The following is a 17390-nucleotide window of genomic DNA, read 5'->3' as shown; positions in this document are numbered from 1 at the left end:
CTTCCCATTCAGAGTCTGTGCAAGCAGGTTTTATGAAGTGGTTCTAAGAGGGAACAGGATTTGGGAGGGTGGGAAGGGGAAGGAATCCTAACTGATTTGGTAAAAGGGCTTTGTACAGAGGATTTGGAGGAGATTCCTAATAAATAATGTGTAAATCACTGAACAATGTCAACTGTATGACAAATTAAATGTACATTATGTAAGGCTCTTAAAGGACTCTAAACGTTGGAATTAAGTTTATTAAAATGTGTACCTTTTTGACTGTTATAATTCCTTCCTGTGTGTCCTTGTCAGTGATAACCCCAAACATGTCTGATCCATCTCCTTCAGTGATGCTGTATTCGATCTCGGCGTTTTCACCGACATCGGCATCATTCGCTTTTATCCTGCCAATCGGTGATTCAGGTGGAGCAGATTCAGGTGTTTTGAACTGGTATGTACCTACAGTAAATGAGAGAGCAGTTTTGGTCAGCCAGGACCATGGTATTTTGAAGTCTGGATATAAAAGCTGTATTTGCTTGCCAGACATAGATGCACCAATATTCTGATCAGTAGATTTAAGAAGTTGCTGATCTCCAGGTCTTTAGCAAGAAATAAACCTCACCCCATGCCTTAGTTTCGTAACAACAGAAGTCAGTGATTCCCTGACAAGACCCTAGTATGACCATGAACTTTTTTTTTCTTTCTACCTGCAAGTGATGTCAGACAATATCTTGGGTCCCTTTTGGCCAGCTGAAGATGGAATAGGAAAAGAAAAAACAACCTCTAGATGTTAAAAGATGCCCAAAATATAGAGAACTGCCAGTAGCCTGTGTGATATAATGACATTAAAACCAAATCTAGGCCAGTCTTTAGCACAAATGTGCTGCACTGCAAACTGCTCCCAACACCCCTAAGAAAAGTTACTTGGGGAATGTTGGCATTGTGTTGATGCATCATTGATTCAGGCAATAAGAGATGCTCATGCGCAAAGGTGTATAATAGACTTTATGGGGCAGAGAGTTACATTTCAATTTAAGTCCACCAATTTAAATGGGAGCTGTTGGCCCACAGCCAAGGGCAGACTTTGGACCTAAATGACAAGTTGCTTTCAATAACATTTTTGGTGATTTAACAGTCAAAGCTTTCATATTTGTCTGATAGTATCTAGAATCTCAAACAGCTGCTACTGTTCTTGGCTCAAATGGCAAGGGTTAGATAAAGCAAAAAAATTGTGTGGGAGATTTTTAATCAGTTTACGCCCAGAATCAGTCAATAATGCAAAGGACTTTTGCTTCTAAGGGCTTGTCTACACAGATGGGTAATGCGCTTTATCGTGGTGTAATTTCTAAAGCGCACTACCATCTTGCACATTAATTAGTTCGTGTAGACCCTGCTGGTGCACGCTAAACATTTCCTAGTGCATTTTCACATAGTGCTATTTCAAACAGCACTATGTTGAAGCACACCAGCAGGGAAATTCCATTGATTTCAATGGAATTACTCCAGGGACAGATCTGACTCATTTAAATTAGTATATTTCAAAACACAGACATTAGAACAAAGCAGAAATTGTTCTAAAAATAATTGCAGACACATGCTAACACAAAGAGTGTGATAGGAGGTCCCCAGCAGTACCATTTAATGAGAAGAAAAAATAAGGATGCTTTCTGTTTAGTAATGTTCATCTCAGACTAACTCTAGCAAAGCAGTGAAAACATTACAAAAAATGTACATTTCCATCCACTGGAGTTAAGCACTAGTATCAAGCTACTGCTCACTCACTCTGTGGAAGCCTGATACGCATGACAGCAGAAATAACTGGGGAGAAAAAATATTAATTTCTATCTAGACTTCCTTAAAGACTTTCAAAGAAACAAACATGTTCCGCACTCTGTGGGAATCGTGGTGGATTGTCATTGACGTCAGTCAGTGTGATGTTCACCGTGGTGGTTCCTGAGAGTCCACCCATCTGTCCACCCATGTCCTTGGCCTGGATGACCACTTGGTACTGCTCCCTGTTTTCTCGGTCCATGTTGAGCAAAGCAGTTTTGATAATACCTGGGAAGGTGAGAATTAAGGAGGGGAACATAGTTGGTAGTGTACTGACAGAAATGCTTATTTTTTTAAAAAAAAAGACAGTCTCTCTGTAATCAGTAAACTTTGCCCAGTATAAATATTTACTGTTATAAGATGGCATATTAAATTGCAGACTTGTCATATTGTATCTCAGGCTGCTGCCTGTGTGACAGACACAATATTAACGACATCCCCAGAAAAACGTTAAAGCGATTTGCATGCATTGTTATTTTATATGACTATTTATCCCCCTTTAACTCTGTGTGAAAGTCTCTTGTTGAACTGGAAGAAGGGTTGTCTCTCATTATAAGGTACTTCAGTTATTTTCCCCATCCCATCAACTTTTTATTTTGACAGACATGGCAAAAACAAGCAAACTTCAGCAAGGCATCATTAAGAGGCAGTACAGCAACATTAAATGGCAGGGAAATTAATTAAGAAAGCAGCAAGCACCCAAGCATATGATATCTATTTCTATTTATACAGTGATTGAAATTCTCCTCCTAAATACTTTCTTATTCAAAGGCATAAATGTCAGTTAGGCACCTAACTCCCACTGAAATTCAATAATTTATATTTATAATAAAGCAAAATGTTTATATTTATCTGTATGCAGACACACCAACTCAAAGCAGCACCAGATCCTGCCAGAACAACAGATGGAAAACCTGCAGGCAGATCTCCACTGCTACAATGATCAATGCCCCACACAACACACCTTTCAAGATCCATGGATCCTACATATGCCTATCACAACGTGTGGTGTACCTCATCCAGTGCACTAATAATGACTATGTAGGTGAGACCAGACAATCACTATGCTCTCGAATCAACTCACACAGGATAATGATGAAAGACAAAAACGTCCTATCACCTGTGGGTGAACGCTTTTCACAAAGTGATCACTCTATATCTGACCTATCAGTTCTCATCCTCAAAGGAAACTTTCACAACATTTTCAAAAGATGAGCCTGGGAGCTTAAATTCATAACTCTGCTAGACACTGAAAATCATGGACAGAACAGAGACACTGGATTTATGAGTTATTACAAGAATCTGTAACCCACTAACTCCCTCTTTTTGTCCTATTACTGCAGAGGTGTTAATGGGCCACTCTACCTTGAATGTCCCCTATAATATGTGCTAACTACTTATGCTAAACAATCTGTCCCACCTTGCATTTAGCTGGGACCAGGGGTCAGCAACGTGTCCGCGGTAAAAATGTGTTGAGGTCTGTGGTAATTTTTCAAACAATTGAATGACTGAATGACATAACCCCCTCCCCCACCCCCCAGGTCCATCACTAAGTATGGTAATTTTGTCAAGTGTCATGGTGTACATGGTGGTGCCAACCCCTGGCTGGGACACTGGGAGTTCCTTTCCCAGACCTGAAGGGGAGCTCTGTGTGGCTTGAAAGTTTGTGCTCTCATCAACAGAAGTTGGTCCAATAAAGGATATTACCTCACCCACCTTGTGTCGCTATATTTATCTGGTCTCTTAAGTAGTCAGTAGGAATGAAATTCTGGTCCCACTGAAATCCCTAGTTTTGCTGCTGAGTTCAGTGGGACCAGGATCAAACCTTTGCTGTATCTATTTTTTTATCCCAAACACTCTCTGCTAAGAAACCATTGCACTACCAGCTACAGCATATGATCCCTCATCCTTATTATCCCTTTGGATAGAAGAATGTAAGATATACTCTGCCAGACCAGAACCATTGGTCCATCAAGAGAAGAATCCTACCTCCTTCAGTAGCCAGTACCTTATGCTTCAGAGGAAGGTGAACCCACACCCTCCTATAACAGAAGCTATTGGACATATGATTATCCAAACCTCAACAACAACAAAATCAGCCATGTTACAGGGGTATAGACAACTTTTTTTTTAATTTTTGTGTGTGTCTAGAGTTAAAAATAATAAACAAGCTGTTGAATATCACTTTAATGAGTAATTTTGTACCATGAGTAAACTCATCCACTTTTCATAAAGTGAGATTAAACGAGTTTTTGTTCCAAACTCGGTGTTTCCTTTATTTATTAATGCAATCCCTAAATCCTCCCCTCCCCCCAGTCCTATGTGATTTACCCCCATGCACTGTCTGACTTGATGCCCTTCTGAGGACAGAATTAGGGCTGGCCAGAAAACAAGAATTCCATTTTATGAACAGTTTTGAGGCTTCAAAATTTGTTTGTGTTATACATTGGAATGATAACAAAACCTTTCAGAAAATGAGAAAGACCCTTGCTAGAATATCCAATAGCCCACTGGTTACAGCACTCACTTGGGTCTCCCACTAACCCCGGGCTACTCTGTGTGTGTGTGTGTTTGTGTCTCTCGCTCTCTCCTGAAATTCCATCTTGGACCTGAGAAACCTTCCTAACAAAAGTTTCATTGATACAGATACATTGCCACAAAAAGTTTCAGTTTTGAGAAATCAATATTTTCTGATGAAAATCTCCCCAACAGCCCTAGACAGAACTCAAAAAGGTTGGATCCTGAGAGATGTTATATTGAGTGGGGCAGAGCCAAATGCACCTCTTCTATCATGATTCGAAATGAAGATTTCCCCCCAGAAGATTAACATAAAAATATCTCTCTACATTGCAGATGTACAGAAAAATAATTTTAATCATTTTATTGGCACAAGTTTTAAATAAACACCAAGAAGAAGAAAAGAAAACTCAGCTTAATTCAGCTGTTATGATGATCCATGAGTAATCTTTCCACCCGCCTTCCCGTCTCCTTTCCTCACTGGAGCCAAACTACTGAACTGAGCAACACTTGGTTTAACTTAAGGCTCTGCAAAGGGTCCTTGCCCAGTGCTTGTTGAAAATGATTGAAAACTAGTTCACATCCAGTTCTAATTATATTTATTAGGCTTTGATGTTAAGCTTAAAATAATGTAGGTGTCATGTTTACAGATGTATCGCTCGATTGGGTTTGTCAGATTTTGCACTGAGTAAAATGTAATCTCTTTGAAGTTTTTGTTTAATATGTCCTAGCTTGGCTTAACATGTCATTTTAAATTACAGACACTGTCAGAGAATGACAGATATAAGGTCTCCTGACCTGACTCAGACTCCACTGAGAAATACGGTTGTCCCTGGAGAATGCTGTACACAACTTTAGCACTGTTTCCATAGGTAGGATCATCGGCATCGGTCGCAGTGACTTGCACAACAAATGTACCTGCAATAATAAATAAAAACCTGTACTCTTTTGTCGGTGGACAGAGCAATTTATAGTATAGTTGCCTGTGCATTTATCCAGCTGGACGTGCTTTAATGTTCCTGCTCTTTTCGTAGTTAGATCACTACTCTGACAGGGGCCAAAAATGCTTTTAAATGATTTCAACAAACAGCAGTTTGTGTGGGTGAAAAATATTCTTTCCCTGTACTTGCCGTTTGCTTGCTTATTTATAGAAAACATTTGGTTTGAATATAGTATGGTTACTGCAATTCACAAACAAGAACAGTACTGTGATATTGGCCTTTCAGAAATCCGTCTCCCTGCCCACGCGCGCGTTAACAGACAGTTAAAGTAATTTGTCTCTTCCATTAAGGAGATGGGGTACTGTGCATATAGATCTTGTCTTTCCAAGTTGGACTGGAATAATCAATTACTTCTGTGGCTCCCCTGTGTGTGAAGAGGACTTGGGAGTGGGTGCGGGAAGACCTCTGTGGCTACTCTTCTAAAACTAATTCAGCTTTATTCTGTATTATTATTATTTTTCTGTGCAAGGGAAATTCCCTTCACGGGAATCTCAGGAGTAGCTTGTAGCTGACCAATTCCTAGCGCTATATTGCCAGGGAGCCATGGAGGGCCCTGATTTGGATGGGTTTGCACAAATGGCCCTGTGCCTCAGGGGAAACCTGTGAGATCTACAAAGCTTAGGGACTGGAGTGCTGGTGACAAATGCTATGTCCTCAATGAAATAATTTTGGGAAACTGAATAAGGCCTTTTAAATACCCGCTTGTGAGTATTTTAATTGGGAGCCAAAAGATCAAGCCCCACTGCATTTAATCTATTAATCATGAAGCACTGAACAGCTCCTTCTTTATTGACAACACATCTGCGATCCAGAATAGACTGTTTAATTTAGTCCTGGAGGAATCTCATCAAGTCCAGAGTTTGGATGTTTATTATAACTAGCTGGGTATCTTAGGTTTGGAAAACTGCTCTGGGAATTCAAGAACCAGCCTCTATTTGTGACACTTTGGCAGTTCTCCTTTCAGTCCTAGTGGGAACCTGGGAGTGTGGCAATTTGGAAAGAAAAAAAAAAAAAGGAAAGACAAAAAGTAAATTTTTAAACACAGCTGAAGTTTTTTGGATTTAAAGAAAATGCAGTTCTGGTTAAATTCAAGTTTTGGGCAAAGCTTAAGCTACATTCTTATTTCATCTAAGCTGCTTTGCCCATTCGTCTATTTAAAGGACACCAGCCCAATACTGTAGGGAAAGACAAACTCCAGCTGCTGTTGGAGCAAAAAAAAGGTCAATAGTCTAGACTCTAGAGGAAAGTTAAATTCTGTTTCATATTTTCTATAAAATGTATAGTTGTACCAAAACCCAAGGATCTGAACACCCCCATGCTGGTGGGTATTTAAAATCTGAACCCAAGTCAAGAACTGAATTTTTCAGTGTCTCATCTTTGTAATGGGTCAAATCAAAACCTTGGATCTGAATAAGCCTGGAATTTGAGGGCTGTATCCAAATTTGAAATCTTGAATCCATCTAAGAAAAATCAGGGCCGCCCAGAGGATTCAGGGGGCCTGGGGCAAAGCAATTTCAGGGGCCCCTTCCATATAAAAAGGTTGCAATACTATAGAATACTATATTCTCGTGGGGGCCTGGGGCAAATTGTCCCACTTGCCCCCCCCCCGGGCAGCCCTGAGAAAAATAACCCCTGTTCAGTTCTGAATTAAGTGTTTGTTGTACCAAAAACAGTGTTGGTTTAGGGACTGAGAAGAGATTTTTTTGAACAAAGTATCCACTCCACAGATTAAATGACGCCATGCCCTAATGTAAAATGTTAGGGGGATGCTCTGACTTTGATGGGGGTAAGGTTTCATTCAAATGACAAACCCCATGAATGAGCTGAGAGAAGATGCCTATTAGTCCTTTTTTGCATATTGCTTGAGGTTTATTTTAATCCTTTACTTGGTGCTGTTTAATTAATGCTTCTCTCACTGGACATTGTTTCAGATTACAAATGAGCTGTGTTGCTATTCAATCTCCCAGCTCTCTCTAAAAAGAAACAAGGGACAAAGAAATGTGAACCTGTGAAACCCTCTAAATAGGGGCCCTCTAAATCTCCAAAGGTGAATTTTTAATCCATTCATTTCAAATCTGATTTTTTTTTTTATTGATTCTGAGGGCCTTATCCAAAGCCCAGTGAAGTGAGTGGAAAGATATGGCTTCACTTCAATGGGCAGTGGAGAACTCCCTTTGTCCTCTATGAAAAACAAAAGATTATGGAGGGACAAAGGAAATTTAACAATGTATCCCAAAATCAGGGAAGAGCTGAGAGATATGCTGACTTTCTCTTGTGGGCGGTTCTTACTCCCTCCCCCACCTTTTTCCAGTTTGTTTCTGTCCTAACCCATAAACAAGCAGAGCTGAACAGCATTAGGACTTCTGTTCCAGGTCCAGCCCATATACTAGGGATCTGATTTTCAGAGATGCTGAATGCTCCACAACTCCAAATGAACTCAATGGCAGGTATCTGCCCCGCACCTCTGAATAATGGATGCTGATGCAAATCCCCCAAAAGAACCCAGATCAGACAGTGAATTACTGAGCTGACACCTACCGACATCCGACATTTCCGGAACACTGGCGTTGTAAACATCCTTTGTAAACATTGGCTCATTGTCATTGATGTCATGGATCTTAATGATGAACTCAGACTCTGGTTCCACTGGTCGTCCAGTCCTCCTGTTTATAGCCTGGGCACGAAGTATATAAACAGGCTTCTCTTCCCTGTCTAGTCTCTTTGTAGCCTGTATGTCTCCAGTGTTTTCATTGATAATGAAGAGGTCTCCTGCTCCATCTCCAGAAAGGATGTACTTAAGTGAGCCATCTCCTCTGTCCTGGTCTGAATGCAGCTAGTAGTGAAATGGGAATAATAAAAAAAGGAAAAATAAAATTGAGACACCGTTCTAAGGTCTATATCTGTCGTCATGATGCATGATTTACTGGTATTCATTCCAAGTCATAATAGTCTACCTGACTTTTGTATTGTATTATTCATTTGTATCCCCTCTAGTCCTTTCTCCTTAAAGCAATAAGCAGTGTCTCAGATCAGCCAAATTTCAGTAGGGTGATCTTTATTTTGAAGAGAATTATCCTAAAAAGAAGGTGGCCAGTGCACCTTCCAAGGAAATGCATAACTGCTGAAAAGCAGGACAACCTCACAGAAACGTCACATGGAAACAAACTAGCTTCCCTTTAGCTGAAGGTGAGCGATACAAATTCAGGGAGTTTTCACTGTGCAGGTTACAGCATGACCAAGCAAGCTGCAGTAATGCACCATCAGTTCTTTACACGGTGCAAGGAGACTCCAGCTTCAGATGGGAATTAGGGAGCCAGATGCACTGCTGCTTTGAATTCAACTGGGTTGAATAGAATTTAACACAGCAGTGAATTTGGCCCAATTTCTTAACTATGGTTATCTGTATATAGTGACACCACTAAGCACCTGGGACCAAACTGTATTTTTCCTGAAGAAATACCCACGGCAGGATGACAATTGGCCAAGGAACTCTCCTGTAGTTTGAAAAGATTCCTTCCAGCCTTCACATCAAAGAATGTTGGAGGGCTGCGGAAGAGGCAAGAAATCCTCTCGGAAGGAAATTCCCCAACCTCTGACACTCAGCTCTGCTTTCCTCCGCATTCCCTTTGGTACCAGGATATCTCTGCTGCTCCTGTGGTCCTTCTCTCAGAAGCCATGCTGCTATTGGCCCTCCAACCCATGCCATTGCAAGATCCTCTCTTTCTGAGGGATGTTCAGGTGCAGAATCTAATTTAACAGTGTTTTTACTGTCTTAGCATTAACTGGGGATTTCCTATCCAGTGCTAGTGGAAAGAAAGAATACTCTGTGGTATTGCAGGAGGATCAGAGGAGTAGGATGATGCAACAGTGGAAGAACAATCATACATTGCTGCCTACTTATTTCTCAGCATCTTCAGATTTGTACAGCCTACATCACTATAGGAAACTTTCTGGGGAAGCCCCAGAACTTGAAGCCACAGCTCCATCACCAAAAGGCTTCAAAACAATGGCAAGCTAAGCACAGGTCAAACTGAATTGTTTCCTTGCTGGTAAGTGGACCTAGAGTCCAAACAAACAAACAAAAAACATTCACTGCACCATCTGTTTGAAGAGGAATACCTTAACGCAAACTAGGAACCTTTTAGTTCATGCCCACAGCATCCAAACAGAAGTGTTATCGCACAGCACCTTGGTGTGCACTGCTATTTGCATTCCCCTAGGCCAAAGCGCGGGGCATTGTAGATGAGCCCTAAGACCATACATAATACACAGCAAAGCAGTATGCTAAATTCAACGAGGAGAAGCAACAAATAACAAGAAATTAGCACGCATGGCAGTCCGAGCACCAAGGCAGCTGGGGTCATTGGAGGATGCCAATATAAGAGGCCAGCAGTGGCAATTCCAACATCTTTACCTGAAGAGAAATAAGACCTCTAGACCCTCGGAGGATCATGGGGTGATGGCAGATGGTCAGTGCACATAGCATGAACTACTATTGTCTAAACCCTCCTCTTTTTTTCCCTAGAGTTTCCTCCTACCTTTCCAGTCAGATGATGAACACTACAAACCTTCTCCCCTCCCCAGTGCTACCACCAGTTCAGCTGAATCGTTGATAGTGCTAGGAGGAGCCTTAAAGCAGACAAGGCTCCTTGAACCAGTCTCATTTTTATTATTATCGTGTTAATTAAGCCTGGTTTCAGCTAATATCATGGTAAAAATAAATCCAGTCATGGAAAACTTGTCTACACTTGGGCTCCCACCATTCCAGTGGGAATTTTTTCATAACATTCCCTAGAATGGATATAGCCTATAATGACTGAAGAACTAATGGAAGTAGGATATTCCCAATAACTAAGAGAGTGAAAATTAGCAAGTAACAAGATTGATGGATTTTTTTTATCACAGTTTAATTTTTTTATTTGTGTGTGGGGTTTTTTTGTTTTTTTGTTGTTAATACTTATAATGATATGCTCATTTTGAGTATGTTATTCACCTTGTTTACTGTAAAGAGATCCAGATCAGATGCAGTCCCTACTGCACAAGAGAAGATAAAGCAAACTTATTTTTTGTTCTTGTCACTAGTTGCTTAGTTTTCTTAAATAAATGCCTCCTGTTTAATATGGACTGTGATTCCATACATTGGAACAACACATATTTGACTTCAATAATTAATTAACATCTTTGCATGTTTTAGTTAAAGATTCAGTACCTCCGCCCCTTCAGCTAAAGGATTAAAGCTCAAAATGAACATGTTCTGAAACTGCCAACAGGTTGTCCAGCAAAGCTAGAGAAGATCAGACCAGCTGTGACATTCCTGTTACTTCCAAGGTAACAAAACAAGTGTGAAAAAGAAAAATCTTTGATCATGTAAATAACAGACATTCTATTCTATTCAGGCTTTGGTGCAGTAAGCAAACTGACCAACATATGTTAAAGATGAAATATTTCAAAAGTCTTGTTTGTGTTTTTTTTTAAACACACATTTATAGCTAAACCAGATTTGTAATTGCATCCAGTCTTACAACTTTACCAAAGACCTGAGCGAATATATTAAGTGACACCAGTTTGTTGGAAAAGCAATAACTAAATTATTTATTTATTACATGACTGGGAAGTGCAGCAGATCACTGTCCATGCAACAACACATATTGCATAGACCTGAGTCTAGCTGTTATCCTTATCTTGCATGCAACTACTGAAGATAGAGCTTGCTATTATGACTAGTCTCCTTGAATCTGAATCATAAAAATTCTAAAAAGGTTCTATAGGAGTCTGTTTAATTCAGTACATTGGGATATTTCCCCAAAACCTTGATAATAGGAATTTGAGGGATGTGTCTGTAAAATAAGTCTTGCATCAATTTTCTCACATCTGTCAGGATCCTGGGTGAAGGAAGACAGGACTAGTGGCAGGATTTTGGGAGCCAGGAACTGAAGCCAGGGGTCAGACCCAGTATCAGGGTCAGAGCCAAGCTGAGGATCAAGCCAGAATCAGAATCAGGTATGAAGCTGAGTGTTAGAGATGGAGATAGAGTCAGGAATCAGGTTGAGGGTCAATACCAGGTATCAGATTTGGTATTGAGATCCCAGGGGTTGATCAGGAGTCAGAATCCAAGTCACAGCCAAAGTCAATACTGGGGGTTCAGAAACAGAGAAGTGGGACAGTCATGGCAGCTAGCTAAGGATCTACATTGTTGCCTGGGCACTTTGTACTATGCCCCATGAGCTTCTATAGGATCAAGGAGCTAATCAGGGATTGCTAAAACAACTGCCAATCGGATCACTCAAGAAGGGATGTCTCGTGGCATGCATCCACTGTAGATTGTGGGTTGCATAGAGCAGCCAGGTTATGGCAGTGTGGGGCTGTCAACTGCCTGGTAGCCATGCAAACCTGGCTTCAAGATCTGACGATCCTTAGAGCATCAGAACAGAATCTTAAATATGTAGTTTTGAGTTTGTTCCTTTTTCTTTAATAACATACACTTGTATACATTAGAAAAAAATCAGAAATTAACTATCTAAAAAGAAAACTATCTCTGCAGAGGATAAATTTGTAACATTCTCCTGTGAGGAGAATGTCTGAAAACCTGATCTGTTATTCTAGATTCTGTTATCTACATTTGTCCTTGACTATTTTTTTGCCTGAATAAAACTTCTGTACCAAACAATCTGTTTCTTTTTTTTCTTATGTGTCAAGATGTCCTAGCAGCGATATGCTGTTTATGTGACCTATATGAGGAGGGAAATTGCCACTGTAACCACATAGAAGAGTTGTAAAAATAAAACTTAAAGGAAAACCAAAGTATTCGTCCTGAAGATACAGTTAAAAATAAACAGATAGTGTTGTATTCTGTGCGTGCATGGTGCCTAGCACAATGGCTGGTATGTCGAATAAAATCAATAAATAGTAATAATAAAATATCCCTCTTAATGTGAAGTCATTTCCCCCATATAGAAGCCTCATTATAGGAGGAAGTTCACTATAACCAGATGTGCCCATTCATCATCATCAAACACACATTGTACCAGCATCGTACCAGGCATCAGAGAGTGAAGTTCCCAGTTCTGGCTTAATCCTGAGAATCCATGAATCTCTGGGGTGCTCCTACCAATGACTCCAGATATGATCAAAGCATGCACCACTTTGTGTGTTGATGGAGAGTTTGAGGCATGGCATGCTGGGGTGTTTTTGTCCATCCTGGCAACATGGCTAAAGCGAATGCAAAGCTGCTTTTGAATGTAGTGAGTGATTGGATGAAGGCCAGATCTCTGTGACGTTGTGTCATTTTGCACAAAACTGAAACACTTTATGTTCAGAATTTGGCACCTATAGCGCATAGAGAGGTGCTGCTGGAGTGACCAATTGGGGTCCAGAAAGGCCACATAAAAGGAAGCAGCAGCGGCAGAGCAGTCAGTTGCTGCCTGGAGCTTGAAGAAGAAGAAGTGGGTGCCTGGAAGAGCAGCAGGACCATGGACAGGTCAGTGCAGGCAGGCTGAGACCAGGGGACTGAGCCCAGAACCTAGCCAGACTGGGTGAGGATAGCGGGATGGCCCCTGCTGATCTGGTTGAAGACTGAGCCCAGGAAGGGCTGCTGAAAGGACACCAACTGAGGGTACCAAGATGGACCCCTGTTGGACTGTTAAAGAAAGCAGTATTTCCAGGAAGGAAACCTTGGTGCTACAGCCCCAAGCAGGGCTGTGAGAAAGAACTAGAGACTGTATATCCTGGAAGAGGGAACAGTGTGTGTCACTCGGCCGGAGGGCTGATTCGCTGAACACCTGAACAGAAAGGGGGCACCCACAGGAAGTAGGTGCTACCCCTGTTCAAAACTGAGTGATTGCAGGCACACATCGGCCAAAAGGGGGGCGCTCATGAGAGGTGGGTGCTGACCCTGTTATACTGCCCTTTTCAGAACAGTTGATGCAGGCCAGTGCTCATTGGTTCCTAGGCACTCTTGAGCAGCTAAAGTGGAATATCCTCAGGACCAGTAGCATATCCATTCCATAACTTTTGGATGTCTTTTTGTACTTCCACTAGTAATGGAAGATCAGTGTCCATCCCTGGGTCTGCAAAGTCATGTAGCTCTAGACCCTCATCAGCAGGTGCATGGTTCATTATGAAAGTGTAATGTGTTTTCTATCTGTTCAGGACCTCATCCATTGATGAGCAGGGAGAGAATGTTAGAAGGCTGCTCATGGCTGCCAGGCAGGCACACGATCGTTCTGGAGGAAGGGCACAGATTGTTGCGCTTTAGGCTGTCATCTGCTTCATTGACCACAGAGTTGATGTAGATCACATGATCACATTTTGCCATGGCCTGGGAAATGCCTTTCAACTGTTTGTTCTTGGACATATCCCTGCATCTGTCTTTTTTGCTAATATATCAAAGGGTCTTCAGAAAGCCAGTGTTTCTTGTGCGACCATCTGAAGCTGATTGTTTCAGTGGCCGTGTGTGATATAGCGTTATGTATACCACTACATGCAATCTCTGTCATCAGAGTGGGTACCAAAGTTATATATGAGATCCTTGATAGCTTGTGTATATTTCAACAGGATCCACAGAAAGACGCTGCAAGCTGTACTGCCGATGACCATCTGGCTTGTGAGGAGTTGGAAGATGCCGTGAGAACTGAGTGGCAATTAGTCTATGGTCTGAGTTTCCTGGAGCTACTGCGCCACCAGAGACCCAGTGAGATTTCACTATAGAGCGATTTTTGATAAGAATGTGGTCAGTTTTTTTCATGGCACATCCATTATTTGAAATCCAGGTCCAACGATGGCTATTGAGGCACCTGAACCAGAAGCCCATGACAGACAAACTGGTTTGCGTTCCCCAAATGACACCACCACTCAGCTTTTGACATTGTGTGTCACTGACAAAGGGGCCTATCATGGTTTCATACCCAGTTCAATCAGAGCTGGTCACGGCATTGAAATCTCTGAGCACTAGCAATGTGGCATGTGGTGGTTTGCTGCTAGCTGGTGGTATAACGAGCATTGCAGTGCACTATAGCATTCTCGCAAGAAGACAGATCCTCGGCTGGTGCAAATTGCCATAGCTCCATTCAATGTGATGACTTCAATGGAGCTGGGACAATTTATACCCACCGAAGATCTGCCCCAGAAGAGAATGTGCATCAGCAGTTGTGCATGTTACGGTACACTAGAAGAATTTGGGAAGAATTTTGCTTCACTATGAATTGGACTGTGTGAAGTGCTGAGTGCCCCCTGGGAGCTGCTGTTCAGCACGTTCAATGAAGTCAGTTGGAGTTGAGGTTGCTCAGCTCCTCCCAAAGCTGGGCCTTATAAATGCAATTTTACCATATCCAGGTTCATTTTAAGGGTTATGCTGTATTAGCTTACTCTAAAGTTTCCTAGGTAAGTGGAAAAGAACCCAGAATTTGTCATCATCTCACTGCACGGTTTATCACTGCATGATTAATCCTTCTCATTCCTCTTAATATTCTGTCATCTCTTATGTCCACTGGTCCAGTTTCTAAGAGGACATGTATATCTATGTAAGCCCAAACACAATGGAAAAACTTCTGTTGGTCCCATAAAAGATATTACCTCACCCAGCTTGTCTCTCTAATATCCTGGGTCCAACATTATTTCAACAACATTGAATATTTCTGTTGTGTCAGACAGCCCTGCATATAAGGCTGCTTGGGATGTTCTAGGCTCTGTATGGTTTATACTGACTGCTCTGTGGGATTCTATGCCTCCATGCATGTCATGGTGGACTCTCTGGCACACTGGGGAGGGGAGGGTGTGAAAGTTAGGGGTGGGATGGCAAAGGAGTTGTGGAGTCATGCATCACATGAAGAGCTAAGTCACACGTTGGAAGAGTGTGTTCATTATTTCCCCCAGACCCTTCTCAGCTATGCTGTATCTCATTATTGTTTCTTTAGTGCACAGCCATTTCAGTCCAAGCCCTTCGTAACTCCTCTTCCTCTACAGGACGAATATACCTTTTTTACAGGAACTCAATGTTATTCAACAGTATTCACTTCTCAGGTCAAATGAACTGAATATGACAAAGGAAGCCAAGGGGGGAGAAGCCGAGTGCTGTTGCTATGGAAAGTGAATGCAGAAGCAATTATATCATACTCCTATTACAGTAAATTAATTTGCTTAATATTAAAAAAATTAATTGGAATTGTTTCTGCTAAATCATCAGTCACTGGAAAAGATTGAGGCTGAACAACAAATAAAAGATTTTAGGCATACTTTTACCTAATTTCACTTTACTACCATGGTTAAATTTAACCATCTGGTTCACTTTTAATGATTCACTGTCAAATAAAAACTATTCAGTTGTTCCTTTCATCTTCCCCAGAATTGTCCAGGGCCAAAAAGTTCAAATGTGGGTGCTTAAAGTGAGGCTCTTAGATCCAGATTTAGCCACCCCAATTAGAGAATTCTATAGTTGGTTAAATATGGATTTAGGAGCCTAAGTTTAAGCACCTACGTTTGACTTTTTTTCCTTGTGAGATGAATAACTATTTAAAAAGTAGTACCGCTTCAAAACTGCCTGCAATCTGAGATAACTAATAGCTTCCTCCTTAGAAATGTCATTGGCAATATTGCCCTAAAGCAAAAGTAATGACAGTGACATATGCACAGAGATACAAAGAATGCAAGAAAGAAAAAGGCATAAGGAAAAGTTTTGGCCAAAGTATCTGTACTTTTTTTTTTTTCAGGTGCATGAATATATTTACAGCTTGTCTATTTATCTTGAATAAATAATTTCACTTAACACAAAAATGCCAGCAAATTTTTACTGAGATTTTAAAAACAAAAAAATTAATCCATAGAGCACAAATGGAAAATATTCCAGCAAAATATGCAGAAAGAGTTTAAATGTGCCTTTCACATACTTTCGGGAATAAGATAATACTAATCTAATATGTAAAACTGCTCTTCATGTGGCTCTGTGGAAGTGCATTTCAGTAGTGCCAACCCTAAACATTCAACAGCCATGTGACAAACCCCCCAAAATCATGAGACTAGCCTGAGCTGCCAGGATCTTTCTGCTCCCTCCCACCACCTGTGAGAATGGTGTTGGCTGCTCCTGCTTAAAAACTCTTCTGTCTCTTGCAAGTAAGGGGGAAAACTCTGCCTGGCCCCTGCAGCAGCTCTGATTGGCTGCTCTTTCTGAGGAGGCAGGGGAGTGGGGAAGGCAGCCAATCAAAGTGTGGTTACCCCCTTCATGAGAGGGTTGTAGCATCTATCATCATCATGAGACTAGCTGCAGTCCTGTCTGAAATCACACGACTCACCAGGAAATTGTGAGAAATGGAAACACTGACACTTTCTTTAAAATGTCATTTTGATGGGCAATGGCAATAATTTTTAAGGGCAACCTCTCTAATTAGGAGAAAATGTTCAGTGAAAGTGAGAACCCCATCTAGAACCCCAGTGAATTCAAGGAGAATATTCTCACTTATTTCAATGGGAATTAGATCAGGCTCTACGTGTTTGGCATATATTTTATAGGACTATGTAATAAAGAACACTTATTTGCAGTAGGGAGCTAGAGAGTGTGGGCTTTACATAACATTTTGTTAAGTATTATTATTAGTATTTGTATTATTAGGGTAGCCCCTAGGAGCCCCAGACATGGACCCAGACACTATTGTGCTAGCTGCTGTATGAACACAAAACAAAAGGACGGTCCTTGCCCCAAAGAGCTTAAATCCCATGCTAATGGCATATTCAGACATGGAGCAGCAAACAACTTTTGCCACACTCTGTTCTGAACAGTGTAACTAAGCACATTTTTAAAATGGCTTTGGATTGCACAGCAGCTTCCTGTTTAGTTGTCACTATTGCCATAGACCTCTTTACATTGCCTGAGAACTTTATGGGTAATGTTGTTTCCCACCCGACAGTCTAAATTCCATTTCATATTACAAATAGAACAGTCTATTCATTAAAAAGAACAGGAGTACTTGTGGCACCTTAGAGACTAACAAATTTATTAGAGCATAAGCTTTTGTGGGCTACAACCCACTTCTTCGGATGCATATAGAGTGAAACATATATTGAGGAGATATA

The 17390-nt window shown here is 41.1% G+C and overlaps 1 protein-coding gene across 5 annotated transcripts in view; it reads right to left on the bottom strand.

Moving 5' to 3' along the window:
• Window positions 1-17390, bottom strand: part of CDH6 (cadherin 6) — a 57421-nt gene that overhangs the window by 17911 nt on the left and 22120 nt on the right. For 2 of the 5 annotated variants that reach the window (XM_024203456.2, XM_024203463.2), the window contains exons 2-5: window positions 7869-8163; window positions 5128-5247; window positions 1862-2040; window positions 254-430 (exon numbers count right to left, since the gene is read on the bottom strand). In XM_024203456.2, the coding sequence (XP_024059224.1) occupies window positions 254-430; window positions 1862-2040; window positions 5128-5247; window positions 7869-8163 (771 nt within the window). Of the gene's footprint in view, window positions 1-253; window positions 442-1861; window positions 2041-5127; window positions 5248-7868; window positions 8164-17390 lie in introns of all 5 variants that reach the window. The other 3 variants (XM_024203438.2, XM_024203448.2, XM_024203470.2) reach the window with 2 other exon arrangements.

Source organism: Terrapene carolina, unplaced genomic scaffold, assembly GCF_002925995.2.
Source record: "Terrapene carolina triunguis isolate 2854851 unplaced genomic scaffold, T_m_triunguis-2.0 Scaffold53, whole genome shotgun sequence".
NCBI classification, from domain to species: Eukaryota; Metazoa; Chordata; order Testudines; family Emydidae; genus Terrapene; species Terrapene triunguis.
This window is presented reverse-complemented; position numbering and strand designations above follow the sequence as displayed.